General features: G+C 54.9%; 1 protein-coding gene across 2 annotated transcripts; it reads right to left on the bottom strand.

The window, feature by feature from the left end:
* Positions 1–1373: 1373 nt before the first annotated feature.
* LOC142922621 (phosphatidylethanolamine-binding protein 1-like) lies at positions 1374–15220 on the bottom strand. Of its 2 annotated transcripts, none has more exons than XM_076063443.1 (4): positions 14921–15220; positions 12814–12923; positions 11469–11569; positions 1374–8068 (listed from the first exon to the last, which is right to left on the bottom strand). In XM_076063443.1, exons 1-4 carry the CDS (start codon positions 15053–15055, stop codon positions 7827–7829), a joined length of 588 nt encoding a protein of 195 aa, XP_075919558.1. In that variant the 5' UTR covers positions 15056–15220; the 3' UTR covers positions 1374–7826. The 2 variants fall into 2 exon arrangements, with proteins under 2 accessions (XP_075919558.1, XP_075919559.1); XM_076063444.1 differs by having other exon boundaries at positions 1374–8103; positions 14921–15216.
* Positions 15221–16589: the final 1369 nt, after the last annotated feature.

The following is a 16589-nucleotide window of genomic DNA, read 5'->3' as shown; positions in this document are numbered from 1 at the left end:
ACTGACTGGCTTGCCTCCAGGCTCGCTGTTCACGATTGACCTCGGCCCTGTGCTGCAGCAGCGGCTGTGCAGTCTCCGCCCTCGCCTCACCGCCCTGCGGTTTCCTCGGGCCGTGCCTCGTTGTTTTGCTTTGCCGCTGAGACGGCCGCTCTCTTTGCTTTCCTTTCTGTCGTCGCCACGGAGAGGCTCTTTCCCTTTATTTTCTCTCTCCGGAATATTCCCCACCCCCTCCCCTCCCACGACGCTGGGGGGGTGGGGGGGGGGGGTGGGCGGGGGCAACCGCCTGAGTCTGCGTTCCGCTGGCGAGCAGATGCTCAACGTTACCGCACTCGCGTCCATCCGAGGGGGGGCGGGGGTAAGGCTTGTTGCGTTTGTGCACTCTGTTAAAATGTATAAACCAAATGGGTTTGTCAGTTGAAAGCGTTGCAAGGAAGGTGCAGAGACACAACAACAACAACAACCGCCATTCGAAGTGGCGGTGACGTCACCACGACGCTTGTGCCAGGCTATGTGCACCCTGAGGCCACGTGAAGTGTCGAACGCCCGCTGGCAGGAGGACACGGGGCAGACCCAGCAGGTGCCACGGGTCGACTGACTGAGATGACTGGCTGATGCACCACCTGTGCCCCCTACTGTGCCAACCCGCTGTGCTTTAGCCACCCGGCGCTCCGCTCGTTGTTGTGAGCGTCGCTCCTGCGCCCTCCGTTGTTGTTGGAGGGCGACTGCCTCCAACTGCCCAGTAGCATCCTTCACGAGCCTCCTCCACAGAGGCCGATCTTGACATCGCTGGTACCGGTCATCGGCAAGTCCACTCAGCTCCACGTCCTCCTGTCCCACGTCACTCCGTCTCTTCTCTAGCCCGTGCCGCGCCCGCTTAGCCCCCTCAATCCGGCCAAACAAAAGCTGTTTCGGCATGCTGTGGCTGGGCATGCGGGCTACATGACCCAGCCAACGGCAACCTTGCCTGCCGGAGGAGCTCACCGATGGGACCCTGCCCAGATCTTTCAAGGATTTGTGAGCTCCTCACACAATCCAGCCTGGTTAATCCCAGGATGGATCGTAGGCAGGCCAGCCTAAATGTTTCTAACTGGCGAAGATGCTCCATTAGGGAGATCCACATTTCGCAAGCGCAGAGAAGGGAGGGAATGACCGTGGCCGAAAAGACCTGAAGCTTAGTGCGGAACGACAGACCAGATAGCTTCCACACAGCGTTACGCAACCGATGAAAAGGTATTGCCGCTCGACTGATTCGGAGCGAGACCTCTGCTGTTAAACTGGAGCCGGTCATAAGCACACTGCCCAGGTATGGGAAACTCACCACTCTCTCCACAACTGCCCCATCACCCATCACCAACAGACAGACAAAAAATGCCTTTCATAGGTAAGATGTTTGTTTAATTCAATGTTTTATCACACATGGGGAAAGGGGACAAAGATCCCCCAGGTAGCCTCTAGCAGGGCTGTAGGGGCAAGTGCTGTTAGTAGCGAGTAGCAGCAGCAGTGCCTATGTACTACACACACCACACACAAAGCTCCCCCAGGTAGCCTCTAGCAGGGCTGTAGGAGCAAGTGCTGTTAGTAGCGAGTAGCAGCAGCAGTGTCTATGTACTACACACACCACACACAGACAAAGCTCCCCCAGGTAGCCTCTAGCAGGGCTGTAGGGGCAAGTGCTGTTATTAGCGAGTAGCAGCAGCAGTGTCTATGTACTACACTCACACCACACACAGACAAAGCTACCCCAGGTAGCCTCTAGCAAGGCTGTAGGGGCAAGTGCTGTTATTAGCGAGTAGCAGCAGCAGTCTCTATGTACTACACACACCACGCACAGACAAAGCTCCCCCAGGTAGCCTCTGGCAGGGTTGTAGGGGCAAGTGTTGTTAGCTAGCGAGTAGCAGTAGTGTATGAAGGCCGGAACGGCACACACGAGGGGGTGGGTGGCCAGCACCACGCCTGGCCGCCTTTGTCTCCTCCAGTGGTGAAGTTTACTGAGGCACCAGGTACTCATTTGAGGCTGAGTCGACCTAGGGGAGGCCCAGGACCGGTTCAGATAATCGTCACTGGTGGTGTTAGCCGTGAGCGGGAATCGAACCCGGGTCGCCAGGTTCATAGCGCAGCGTAGCGCTAACTGCTACACTACCGCTCACCACACACACTGACACAGACACACACACAGATAGACACACACACACACAGATAGACACACACACAGACACACACACCACCACACACACACACAGACACACACACCACCACCACACACACACAGATGGACACACACACAGATAGACACACACACAGATAGATAGACACACACACAGATAGACACACACCACCACCACACACACACACAGAGATAGACACACACACAGATAGACACAACAACAACCGCCATTCGCCACTAAGTGGCGGTGACGTCACCACGACGCTTATGCCAGGCTATGTGCACCCTGAGGCCACGTGAAGTGTCGAACGCCCGCTGGCAGGTCACGGGGCAGACCCAGGTGCCACGGGTCGACTGACTGAGATGACTGGCTGATGCACCACCTGTGCCCCCTACTGTGCCAACCTGCTGTGCTTTAGCCACCCGGCGCTCCGCTCGTTGTTCTGAGCGTCGCTCCTCCGCCCTCCGTTGTTGTTGGAGGGCGACTACCTCCAACTGCCCAGTAGCATCCTTCACGAGCCTCCTCCACAGAGGCCGATCTTGACACCGCTGGTACCAGTCATCGGCAAGTCCACTCAGCTCCACGTCCTCCTGTACCACATCACTCCATCTCTTCTCTAGCCCGTGCCGCGCCCGCTTAGCCCCCTCAATCCGGCCGAACAAAAGCTGTTTCGGCATGCGGTGGCTGGGCATGCGGGCTACATGACCCAGCCATCGCAGCCTTCCCCGCCAGAGGAGCTCACCGATGGGACCTTGCCCAGATCTTTCAAGGAATTTTGAGCTCCTCACACAATCCAGTCTGGTTAAACCCAGGATGGATCGTAGGCAGGCCAGCCTAAATGTTTCTAACCGGCAAAGATGTTCCATTAGGGGGGTCCACGTTTCGCAAGCGTAGAGAAGGGATGGAATGACCGTGGCCGAGAAGACCTGAAGCTTAGTGCGGAGCGACAGACCAGGTAGCTTCCACACAGCGTTACGCAACCGATGAAAAGATATTGCCACTCGACTGATTCGGAGTGAGATCTCTGCTGTTAAACTGGAGCCAGTCATAAGCACACTGCCCAGGTATGGGAAACTCTCCACTCTCTCCACAACTGCCCCATCACCGATTGGGAGTTGTGGGGGTGGAGTGTCCGATGGTAGAAAATACCCAGGCAGGTGCTTAGTTTTGGTGGGGCTGATGGTAAGGCCCCACCTCTTTGTGGCACGCTCCAGTCTCAGCAGCAGCGTCTCCAACTCCTCCTCCGAATGTGCAGCTATTACCAAATCATCAGCATACATAACGTGGTTGAGCAATAGGGAGCCATCCCTTGACCGCACCCGGGCGTCGATCAGCCTCCCATTATATCTGTACCATATGGAGATTCCCCCGGTACAGCTATTGAAGGCTTCACGAACTACGTGGTCAAAATAGATGTTAAATAATGTGGGAGCCAGAGGACATCCCTGTCGCACCCCAAGGTTAACAGGGAAAGGCTCTGACTCCCGGCCACGTAGTTTTACCTGGGCCCGCTCACCATCATGAAGGTCCTTAATGATCGTGAGCAGAGGGTCAGGTACTCCAAAAGCACGAAGAACAACCCAGAGCCCAGGCCTACTGATGGTATCATAGGCCTTGACCAGGTCAATAAAGCAGAGATGTAGGTCTTGTTGGAATTCCCTACACCTCTGCTGTAGCAGACGGACAGAAAATATGGCATCTGTGCAGGACAGCCCTTTCCTGAAACCGCATTGGGGCTCCGCAAGCCTCTCCTCAGAGTGCCTGGCAAGGTGATGTTGAATAATCCTTGCCAGGACCTTTCCCGGCACACTGAGGAGTGAGATGCCCCTGTAGTTGTTACAGTCTGTGCGGTCCCCCTTCTTAAAAAGGGGGACCACCAGGGCATCCTTCCAATCCTGCGGAACCCGTCCAGTGGTCCAGTCTGTTGTTATGATGTCATATAGGGCAGTCTGTGCACAAACGCCGCCCTCCCTCAGCATTTCGCTTGGGAGATCATCTCTGCCCGCGGCCTTTCCTGGTCTCAGACTCCGGATCGCCTTCAGTACTTCCTCAACAGATGACACCTCAGCCAGCCACTCACAGGGGGTGACTTCTTCCAATATTTGAGGCACCGCAGCCTCAGCAGGGTCATCCTCACTTTGTGCCACGATGTTTTCCTGGCTGAGGGATTTTCCCTCCCCCAGGACCTCACAGAAATGCTCAGCAAATCTGCAAACCTGTCCCTGGGGGTCGGAGATTGGGTCACCGTTTTTTCCCCTAATGATGGTAATAGGTGTGGCGCTGCAGATTACTTTTTTGATGGAGTTAAATAGAGATTTGTGATCACGGGCCACTGAGGCAGACTCCATCTCCTCAGCAACCCGCGACCACCACCCATCCTTGCAGCGCCTCACGGCTCTCCGAACCTCCGAGCGAAGGCTGCGGTAAGCCTCCTCATTCTCTGACGTGGGATTCTGTAGCCGATGACAGTGGGCCTGTCGCTTTTTCTCAACCATCCTGAACACCTCCTCTGTCAGCCAGGGTCTCTGGGGACGTCTGGACCGCGTACCCAAAGCAGCCATTGCAGCTGCATGAGTCACAGTCCTAAACCTCGCCCATTTACCCTCGACATCAGGAGGAGTCGGGGACGATGCCAATCCCAGCCACAAGCGATGATGAAATTCTCGCTTGCAACTTTCATCAGATAACTGAGACCAGGCCACTTTAGGTTGATAGACACACACACAGATAGACACACACACAGACACACAGACACCACACCAGTGGCCTTAACCCATCCTTAGTGTGTGTGTGTGTGCATCTATCAGCTTCGAAATCAGCAGAATTGGTTCAGGGCAGGCATCATCAGGGTGGCTATGAGATGTTAACTACCTCGCCTGGTCTACAGGAGGTCCTGGGTTCTATCCCTGGACACTGATGTCTATGTAGGAGTCTGTGTGTGTGTCTCTCTCTCTCTCATCATCATCACGGTGGCTATGAGATGTTAACTACCTCGCCTGGTATACAGGAGGTCGTGGGTTCTATCCCTGGACACTGATGTCTATGTAGGAGTCTGTGTGTCTCTCTCATCATCATCACGGTGGCTATGAGATGTTAACTACCTCGCCTGGTCTACAGGAGGTCGTGGGTTCTATCCCTGGACACTGATGTCTATGTAGGAGTCTGTGTGTGTGTCTCTCTCTCTCATCATCATCACGGTGGCTATGAGATGTTAACTACCTCGCCTGGTATACAGGAGGTCGTGGGTTCTATCCCTGGACACTGATGTCTATGTAGGAGTCTGTGTGTGTCTCTCTCTCTCATCATCATCACGGTGGCTATGAGATGTTAACTACCTCGCCCGGTCTACAGGAGGTTGTGGGTTCTATCCCTGGACACTGATGTCTATGTAGGTGTCTGTGCGTCTCTCTCTCATCATCATCATCACGGTGGCTATGAGATGTTAACTACCTCGCCTGGTCTACAGGAGGTCGTGGGTTCTATCCCTGGACACTGATGTCTATGTAGGAGTCTGTGTGTGTGTCTCTCTCTCTCTCTCATCATCATCACGGTGGCTATGAGATGTTAACTACCTCGCCTGGTCTACAGGAGGTCGTGGGTTCTATCCCTGGACACTGATGTCTATGTAGGAATCTGTGTGTCTCTCTCATCATCATCACGGTGGCTATGAGATGTTAACTACCTCGCCTGGTCTACAGGAGGTCGTGGGTTCTATCCCTGGACACTGATGTCTATGTAGGAGTCTGTGTGTGTGTCTCTCTCTCTCTCATCATCATCACGGTGGCTATGAGATGTTAACTACCTCGCCTGGTCTACAGGAGGTCGTGGGTTCTATCCCTGGACACTGATGTCTATGTAGGAATCTGTGTGTCTCTCTCATCATCATCACGGTGGCTATGAGATGTTAACTACCTCGCCTGGTCTACAGGAGGTCGTGGGTTCTATCCCTGGACACTGATGTCTATGTAGGAGTCTGTGTGTGTGTCTCTCTCTCTCTCATCATCATCACGGTGGCTATGAGATGTTAACTACCTCGTCTGGTATACAGGAGGTCGTGGGTTCTATCCCTGGACACTGATGTCTATGTAGGTGTCTGTGTGTGTCTCTCTCTCTCTCATCATCATCATCATCAGGGTGGCTAGGAGATGTTAACTACCTTACCTGGTCCACAGGAGGTCGTGGGTTCTATCCCTGGACACTGATGTCTATGTAGGAGTCTGTGTGTGTGTCTCTCTCATCATCATCATCACGGTGGCTATGAGATGTTAACTACCTCGCCTGGTCTACAGGAGGTCGTGGGTTCTATCCCTGGACACTGATGTCTATGTAGGAGTCTGTGTGTGTCTCTCTCTCATCATCATCACGGTGGCTATGAGATGTTAACTACCTCGCCTGATCTACAGGAGGTCGTGGGTTCTATCCCTGGACACTGATGTCTATGTAGGAGTCTGTGTGTGTGTCTCTCTCTCATCATCATCACGGTGGCTATGAGATGTTAACCACCTCGCCTGGTACGCGGGAGGTCGTGGATTCCCACGTGGTGGTGGTGATGTTGATGATGATGATGTGATCCCACGTGGCTGAGCTGCTAACTTGTGTTGCGATGTCCAGGTTGTGCCGCTCGTCTGAACAAACTGCTTCTAGCGAAGCTCTGGCAGCCTGCTGATGAGACACTGGAGGTCGAAACCGGCTCCCGGGTTTTGTGGGCTCGAGTTGAAGGCTCAGGGCATCGCAGTGCAAGGGTGAGGGGGTAGGGGTGAGGAGGGGGTGGGGTGAGGGGGGGGTGGGGTGAGGGGGGGGTGGGGTGAGGGGTGAGGGGGTAGAGGTGAGGGGGGTGAGGGGGGAGGGGCTGGCGGGTGTAGGGGCGAGGCTGACACCACCACTAGGGTGGTGTCAGCCTCACCACCCCAGGGGTGAGGCTGACACCACCCTAGTGGTGGTGTCAACCTCACCGCCACAGCGGCGAGGCTGACACCACCGCCCCAGCGGTGACGCTGGAGCGGTGGTGTCAGCCTCACCGCCACCCCAGCGGTGAGGCTGACACCACCACCCCAGCGGTGAGGTTGACACCACCCTAGTGGTGGTGTCAACCTCACCGCCACAGCGGCGAGGCTGACACCACCGCCCCAGCGGTGACGCTGGAGCGGTGGTGTCAGCCTCACCGCCACCCCAGCGGTGAGGCTGACACCACCACCCCAGCGGCGAGGTTGACACCACCCTAGTGGTGGTGTCAGCCTCACCGCCCCAGCGGTGAGGCTGACACCACCCTAGTGGTGGTCTCAACCTCACCGCCACAGCGGCGAGGTCTGACACCACCACCCTAGCGGTGACGCTGGGGCGGTGGTGTCACAGCCTCACCGCCGCCCCAGCGGTGAGGCTGACACCACCACCCTAGTGGTGGTGGTTACGCTGACACCACCACTAGGGTGGTGTCAGCATCACCACCACCGGCCCAGCGGCGAGGCTGACACCACCACCCTAGTGGTGGTGTCAGCGTCACCACCGCCGTGCCCCAGCGGCGAGGCTGACACCACCGCCCTAGTGGTGGTGGTGACACTGACACCACCACTAGGGTGGTGTCAGCATCACCACCGCCGCCGCCCCAGCGGCGAGGCTGACACCACCGCCCTAGTGGCGGTGGTGACGCTGACACCACCACCACTAGGGTGGTGGTGGTGTCAGCGTCACCAGCGGCGAGTCCGGTACCCCAGCGCCGCTCACGAGCCCGACAGCTGCTTGTAGAGCGTTGGGACGAAGTCGTCCCACCGGGCCTGGTAGCAGGAGCCAGCGCAGGGGGCCGCTAGGCCGTGGCCGCAGCGGAAGCGGCGCGTCTGGAAGAGCGGCCGCCCCTGGCCGGAGCGGTCGCTCAAGCGGGGGGCCGAGGGGGAGATGGGGCCGGCCGGCTGCAGGTACACAAGCCACACGTAGCGGTGCAGGCCTGTGGAGTGGTGGGGGAGGGGGGGTGGTGGTGGTGTGAGTCTGTGGGTGGTGGTGTGAGTGGTGGTGTGTGTGGTGGTGTGTGTGGTGGTGTGAGTCTGTGAGTGGTGGTGTGAGTCTGTGTGTGGTAGTTTGAGTCTGTGTGGTAGTGTGAGTCTGTGTGTGGTAGTTTGAGTCTGTGTGGTAGTGTGAGTCTGTGTGGTAGTGGTAGTGTGTGTGGTAGTGTGAGTCTGTGGGTGGTGGTGTGAGTGGTGGTGTGAGTGGTAGTGTGAGTGATAGTGTGTGTGGTGGTGTGAGTGGTGGTGTGAGTGGTAGTGTGTGTGGTGGTGTGTGTGGTAGTGTGTGTGGTGGTGTGAGTGGTAGTGTGTGTGGTGGTGTGAGTGGTAGTGTGTGTGGTGGTGTGAGTCTGTGAGTGGTGGTGTGAGTCTGTGTGTCGTGGTGTGAGTCTGTAGGTGGTGGTGTGAGTGGTAGTGTGTGTGGTAGTGTGTGTGGTAGTGTGTGTGGTAGTGTGTGTGGTAGTGTGAGTGGTAGTGTGTGTGGTGGTGTGAGTGGTAGTGTGTGTGGTGGTGTGAGTCTGTGAGTGGTGGTGTGAGTCTGTGTGTCGTGGTGTGAGTCTGTAGGTGGCGGTGTGTGTGGTAGTGTGAGTGGTAGTGTGAGTGGTAGTGTGTGTGGTAGTGTGAGTGGTAGTGTGTGTGGTAGTGTGTGTGGTAGTGTGAGTGGTGTGAGTCTGTGTGGTAGTGTGAGTGAGTGGTGTGAGTATGTGTGGTAGTGTGAGTCTGTGTGAGTGGTGTGAGTCTGTGTGAGTGGTGTGAGTCTGTGTGAGTGGTGTGAGTCTGTGTGAGTGGTGTGAGTCTGTGTGAGTGGTGTGAGTCTGTGTGAGTGGTGTGAGTCTGTGTGAGTGGTGTGAGTCTGTGTGAGTGGTGTGAGTCTGTGTGAGTGGTAGTGTGAGTGGTAGTGTGAGTGGTAGTGTGAGTGGTAGTGTGTGTGATAGTGTGAGTGGTAGTGTGAGTGGTAGTGTGAGTGGTAGTGTGAGTGGTAGTGTGTGTGGTAGTGTGAGTGGTAGTGTGTGTGGTAGTGTGAGTGGTAGTGTGTGTGGTAGTGTGAGTGGTAGTGTGAGTGGTAGTGTGAGTGGTAGTGTGTGTGGTAGTGTGAGTGGTAGTGTGAGTGGTAGTGTGTGTGGTAGTGTGTGTGGTAGTGTGAGTGGTAGTGTGGTAGGGTGAGTGGTAGTGTGAGTGGTAGTGTGAGTGGTGTGAGTGGTAGTGTGAGTGGTAGTGTGAGTGGTAGTGTGAGTGGTAGTGTGAGTGGTAGTGTGAGTCACTGTGTGTGGTAGTGTGTGTGGTAGTGTGTGTGGTAGTGTGTGTGGTAGTGTGAGTGGTAGTGTGAGTGGTAGTGTGAGTGGTAGTGTGAGTGGTAGTGTGAGTGGTAGTGTGTGTGGTAGTGTGAGTGGTAGTGTGAGTGGTAGTGTGAGTGTGAGTGGTAGTGTGAGTGGTAGTGTGTGTGGTAGTGTGAGTGGTAGTGTGAGTGGTAGTGTGAGTGGTAGTGTGAGTGGTAGTGTGTGTGGTAGTGTGAGTGGTAGTGTGTGTGGTAGTGTGTGTGGTAGTGTGTGTGGTAGTGTGTGTGGTAGTGTGAGTGGTAGTGTGAGTGGTAGTGTGAGTGGTAGTGTGAGTGGTAGTGTGTGTGGTAGTGTGAGTGGTAGTGTGTGTGGTAGTGTGTGTGGTAGTGTGAGTGGTAGTGTGAGTGGTAGTGTGAGTGGTAGTGTATGTGGTAGTGTGTGTGGTAGTGTGTGTGGTAGTGTGTGTGGTAGTGTGAGTGGTAGTGTGAGTGGTGTGAGTCTGTGTGGTAATGTGAGTAGTGTGAGTGGTAGTGTGTGTGGTAGTGTGAGTGGTGTGAGTCTGTGTGAGTGGTGTGAGTCTGTGTGAGTGGTGTGAGTCTGTGTGAGTGGTGTGAGTCTGTGTGAGTGGTGTGAGTCTGTGTGAGTGGTGTGAGTGGTGTGAGTGGTAGTGTGAGTCTGTGAGTCTGTGTGAGTGGTGTGAGTCTGTGTGAGTGGTGTGAGTAGTGTGAGTGGTGTGAGTCTGTGTGGTAGTGTGAGTAGTGTGAGTGGTGTGAGTCTGTGTGAGTGGTGTGAGTGGTGTGAGTCTGTGTGGTAGTGTGAGTGGTAGTGTGAGTCTGAGTGGTGTGTGTGGTAGTGTGAGTGGTAGTGTGAGTGGTGTGAGTCTGTGTGAGTGGTGTGAGTCTGTGTGAGTGGTGTGAGTCTGTGTGAGTGGTGTGAGTCTGTGTGAGTGGTGTGAGTCTGTGTGAGTGGTGTGAGTCTGTGTGAGTGGTGTGAGTCTGTGTGGTAGTGTGAGTGGTGTGAGTGGTGTGAGTCTGTGTGAGTAGTGTGAGTGGTAGTGTGAGTGGTGTGAGTCTGTGTGGTAGTGTGAGTGGTAGTGTGAGTCTGAGTGGTGTGTGTGGTAGTGTGAGTGGTAGTGTGAGTGGTGTGAGTCTGTGTGAGTGGTGTGAGTCTGTGTGAGTGGTGTGAGTCTGTGTGGTAGTGTGTGTGGTAGTGTGAGTGGTAGTGTGAGTGGTAGTGTGAGTCTGAGTGGTGTGTGTGGTAGTGTGAGTGGTAGTGTGAGTGGTGTGAGTCTGTGTGAGTGGTGTGAGTCTGTGTGAGTGGTGTGAGTCTGTGTGAGTGGTGTGAGTCTGTGTGAGTGGTGTGAGTCTGTGTGAGTGGTGTGAGTCTGTGTGGTAGTGTGTGTGGTAGTGTGAGTGGTAGTGTGAGTGGTAGTGTGAGTGGTAGTGTGTGTGGTAGTGTGAGTGGTAGTGTGAGTGGTAGTGTGTGTGGTAGTGTGAGTCTGTGTGAGTGGTGTGAGTCTGTGTGAGTGGTGTGAGTCTGTGTGAGTGGTGTGAGTCTGTGTGAGTGGTGTGAGTCTGTGTGAGTGGTGTGAGTCTGTGTGGTAGTGTGAGTGGTGGTGTGAGTCTGAGTGGTAGTGTGAGTGGTAGTGTGAGTGGTAGTGTGAGTCTGTGTGAGTGGTGTGAGTGGTGTGAGTGGTGTGAGTCTGTGTGAGTGGTGTGAGTCTGTGTGAGTGGTAGTGTGAGTGGTAGTGTGAGTGGTAGTGTGAGTCTGTGTGAGTGGTGTGAGTGGTGTGAGTGGTGTGAGTGGTGTGAGTCTGTGTGAGTCTGTGTGAGTCTGTGTGGTAGTGTGAGTGGTGTGAGTGGTGTGAGTCTGTGTGAGTCTGTGTGGTAGTGTGAGTGGTGTGAGTGGTGTGAGTCTGTGTGGTAGTGTGAGTGGTGTGAGTGGTGTGAGTGGTAGTGTGAGTGGTAGTGTGAGTGGTAGTGTGAGTCTGTGTGAGTGGTGTGAGTCTGTGTGAGTGGTGTGAGTCTCTGTACCTGTGCCCTGAGGGGGTCCTGACCCCACGTACTCAGACAGGACGTCGCCACGACTAATGTCGTTACCTGGCACATTCATTACCAGGTAGTGATGCCACTCCCTGCACACACACACACACAGACACACAGACACACACACACACACAGACACACACACACACAGACACACACACACAGACACACACACACAGACACACACACACAGACACACACAGACACACACACACAGACACACACACACACAGAGACACACATACACACAGACATACACACACAGACACACACACACACACATACACACACACACAGACACACACACACACACAGACACACACAGACACACACACCACACACAAAGACAAAGATCCCCCATATAGCCTTAACAGACTGTAGGGGCAAGTGCTGTTAGCGAGCACCTCATGAAGGCCGGAACGGTACACGAGGGGGTGGGTGGCCAGCACCACGCCCGACCGCCTTTGTCTCCCTAGTGGCGATGTTTACACACCGCACCAGGTACTCATTTGAGGCTGAGTCGACCTAGGGGAGGCCCAGGAGCGGTCCAGATTACGATTATGATACTGATACTGCTGATGATGATGCTGATACTGCTGATGATGATACTGATACTGCTGCTGCTGATGATACTGATACTGCTGATGATACTGATACTGCTGATGATGATAATGATACTGCTGATGATACTGATACTGCTGATGATGCTGATACTGCTGCTGATGATGCTGATACTGCTGCTGATGATGCTGATACTGCTGATGATGATTCTGATACTGCTGATGATGATACTGATACTGCTGCTGATGATGCTGATACTGCTGATGATGATTCTGATACTGCTGATGATGATACTGCTGCTGCAGATGCTGATACTGCTGATGATGATTCTGATACTGCTGATGATGATACTGCTGCTGCTGCTGATACTGATACTGCTGATGATGATACTGATACTGCTGATGGCGCTGCTGATGATGATGCTGCTGCTGCCGATGATGATGCTGCTGATGCTGATGATGATACTGATACTGCTGATGATGCTGCTGCTGATGATGCTGATGATGATGCTGCTGCTGATGATGCTGCTGATCATGCTGATGATACTGATGATGCTGCTGATCATGCTGATGATGGTGATGATGCTGATGATGGTGATGATGCTGATGATGGTGATGATGCTGCTACTGATGATGCTGATGATGATGCTGATGATGATGACGCTGCTGATGTTGATGCTGCTGCTGATGATGATGCTGATGATGTTGATGCTGCTGCTGATGATGCTGATGATACTGATGATGCTGATGATGATGCTGATGATGATGTTCACCTGAACTTGGGCTTGTCCCTGCTGGGCGCGTCAGGGTCCGTCAGGATGATGGTGTAGAGGCTCTTGGGGTCACAGCCGTCCCACTCCAGAATAGTCGGCTTGTCCTTTACCTACAACCACAACAACAACCACCAATACAACCACCATCACAACCACCATCACTACAACCACCATCACTACAACCACAACAACCACCACCACTACAAACACCACCACTACAACCACAACAACCACCATCACTACAACCACCATCACTACAACCACTACAACAACCACTACAACAACCACCACCACTACAACCACCACCACTACAACAACCACCATCACTACAACAACCACCACCACTACAACAACCACTACAACAACCACCATCACTACAACCACAACCACCATCACTACAACCACCACCACCACCACTACAACAACCACCATCACTACAACAATCACCATCACTACAACCACAACAACCACAACCACCACCACTACAACAACCACCATCACTACAACCACAACAACCACCACCACCACTACAATAACCATCATCACTACAACCACCACCACTACAACCACCACCATCACTACAACAACCACCACCACTACAACCACCACCACTACAACAACCACCACCACTACAACCACCACCACCACTACAACCACAACCACCACTACAACCCCCACCACCACTACAACCCCCACCACCACTACAACCACCATCACCACCACTACCATCACCACCACCATCATCACCATCACCACCATCACCACCACCAACCACCACCATCATCACCACCACCACCACTACAACCACCACCACTACCATCACCACCACCACCATCATCACCACCATCATCACCATCACCACCACTACCATCACCACCACTACCATCACCACCACCAACCACCACCATCATCACCACCACCACCACTACAACCACCACCACTACCATCACCACCACCACTACCATCACCACCACCACCATCACCACCACCACTACAACCACCACCACTACAACCACCACCACTATAACTATAACCACCACAGCTACCATCACAACTACACACACAGAGAGCTAACACAGTAAGTGAACCTAGCCTGGCACCACACACACACAGCTATCACAGTAAGTGAACCTAGCCTGGCACACACACACAGAGAGCTATCACAGTAAGTGAACCTAGCCTGGCACCACACACACAGCTAACACAGCAAGTGAACCTAGCCTGGCACACACACACAGCTATGACAGTAAGTGAACCTAGCCTGGCACACACACACACACAGCTATCACAGTAAGTGAACCTAGCCTGGCACCACACACACAGCTAACACAGTAAGTGAACCTAGCCTGGCACACACACACAGCTATCACAGTAAGTGAACCTATCCTGGCACACACACACACACAGCTAACACAGTAAGTGAACCTAGCCTGGCACCACACACACACACACACAGCTATCACAGTAAGTGCACCTAGCCTGGCACACACACACACAGAGCTATCACAGTAAGTGGACCTAGCCTGGCACACACACACACAGCTATCACAGTAAGTGAACCTAGCCTGGCACACACACAACTTACGATCACCCCAACTTACGAACACCCCAACCTACGATCACCCCAACTTGCAAACACCCCGACTTACGAACACCTCGACTTACGAGCACTCAGACTAAAAACACCGTCCTACAAACACCCCGACTTACGAACACCTCGACTTACGAGCACTCAGACTAAAAAACACCCCGACCTACAAACACCCCGACTTCCGAACACCCCGACTTCGCGAACACCCCGACTGCAAACACCCCGACTTGCGACCACCCCGACTTACGAACACCCCGACTTCGCGAACACCCCGACTTACGCACACCAGACGTGAGTGGAGGTATATTCTTGGTTCTTTCGGTAAAGTCACCACCGCGTAGAAGGGAAACAATAAAATAATAATAAAATATATCAAACAATAAAATTATCACGACGTTTCGACTGCTGCAACACGAAGCGGCAATCATCATCGTCATCAGTGTGGAGGTGTTTACGGCCTAGTCGCCCACGGGCCCCCCCTCCTTGCCTGAGTCGCCACCCCCGCCCGCCCCTCACCTGGGTTGGGGTGAGCTCGGCGCCGAGGGAGTCGATCTCCACGGGACCGTAGGCGACGCGCAGGGGGGCCGCGGGCTGCTCGTCCACCTCGTGCAGGGCGAGCTCCCCGCTCCACGCGCTCACGTCCACGGGCATCGCGGTGCTGGGGTTGGTTGGTGGTGGTTGGTGGTGGTTGGTGGTGCACCTAGCCTGGCACGACACACACACACAGACACGGGGGGAGGTGTCGGTGAGAGAGTGGAGCACTGCGGCAGGTTGAGTCGCAGTGGAAAGTCGACGCGGTGACGTCAACGCGTTAGCGTTGTCGGGAGGAGGGGGTGAGCGTGGTGACGTCAACGCGTTAGCGTTGACAGGATGCGGGGGTGAGCGTGGTGACGTCAACGCGTTAGTGTTGTAAGGAGGCGGGGGTGGACGTGGTGACGTCAACGCGTTAGTGTTGTCTAGAGGCGGGGGTGGACGTGGTGACGTCAACGCGTTAGCGTTGTAAGGAGGCGCGGTGGACGTGGTGACGTCAACGCGTTAGTGTTGTAAGGAGGCTTGGGTGGACGTGGTGACGTCAACGCGTTAGCGTTGTCAGGAGGAGGAGAGCGTGGTGACGTCAACGCGTTAGTGTTGTAAGGAGGCGGGGGTGGACGTGTTGACGTCAACGCGTTAGTGTTGTAAGGAGGCGGGGGTGGACGTGGTGACGTCAACGCGTTAGTGTTGTCTAGAGGCGGGGGTGGACGTGGTGACGTCAACGCGTTAGCGTTGTCAGGAGGCGGGGGTGGACGTGGTGACGTCAACGCGTTAGCGTTGTCAGGAGGCGGGGGTGGACGTGGTGACGTCAACGCGTAACGTAGTCAGGAGGCGGGGGTGGACGTGGTGACGTCAAAGCGTTAGCGTTGTCAGGAGGAGGGGTGGACGTGGTGACGTCAACGCGTTAGTGTTGTAAGGAGGCGGGCGTGGACGTAGTGACGTCAACGCGTTAGCGTTATCAGGAGGCGGGGGTGGACGTGGTGACGTCAACGCGTTAGTGTTGTAAGGCGGGGGTGGACGTGGTGACGTCAACGCGTTAGCGTTTTCAGGAGGAGGGGGTGGACGTGGTGACGTCATCGCGTTAGCGTTGTCAGGAGGCGGGGGCGGACGTGGTGACGTCAACGCGTTAGCGTTGTCAGGAGACGGGGGTGGACGTGGTGACGTCAACGCGTTAGCGTTGTCAGGAGGCGGGGGTGGACGTGGTGACGTCAACGCGTAACGTTGACAGGAGGCGGGGGTGGACGTGGTGACGTCAACGCGTTAGCGTTGTCAGGAGGAGGGGGTGGACGTGGTGACGTCAACGCGTTAGCGTTGTCAGGAGGGGGTTGACGTGGTGACGTCAACGCGTTAGCGTTTTCAGGAGGCGGGGGTGGACGTGGTGACGTCAACGCGTTAGCGTTGTCAGGAGGAGGGGGGACGAGGTGACGTCAACGCGTTAGCGATGACAGGAGGCGGGGGTGGTCGTGGTGACGTCAACGCGTTAGCGTTGTCAGGAGGCGGAGGTGGACGTGGTGACGTCAACGCGTAAGGTAGACAGGAGGCGGGGGTGGACGTGGTGACGTCAACGCGTAACGTAATCAGGAGGCGGGGGTGGACGCTGCTGCAGGTGAGCGAGGGACGGAGTCGCTATGATGTCACGCGAACGCTGTACGTG

Source organism: Petromyzon marinus, unplaced genomic scaffold, assembly GCF_048934315.1.
Source record: "Petromyzon marinus isolate PM22_M1 ecotype Great Lakes invasive population unplaced genomic scaffold, UKy_Petmar_22M1.pri1.0 PM_Scaffold_120, whole genome shotgun sequence".
Classification (NCBI taxonomy): domain Eukaryota; kingdom Metazoa; phylum Chordata; class Hyperoartia; order Petromyzontiformes; family Petromyzontidae; genus Petromyzon; species Petromyzon marinus.
Note: the sequence above shows the minus strand (reverse complement) of the source record. Positions and strands in the feature narration are given on the sequence as shown.

Coding starts and splice junctions, on each gene's coding strand:
- LOC142922621 (XM_076063443.1), bottom strand. CDS start 15,055: ATGCCCGTGGACGTGAGCGCGTGGAGCGGGGAGCTCGCCCTGCACGAG. Junction 12,924..14,920: donor CCGAGCTCACCCCAACCCAG/GTGAGGGGCGGG, acceptor TTGTGGTTGTAG/GTAAAGGACAAGCCGACTAT. Junction 11,570..12,813: donor AGGGACAAGCCCAAGTTCAG/GTGAACATCATC, acceptor GTGTGTGTGCAG/GGAGTGGCATCACTACCTGG.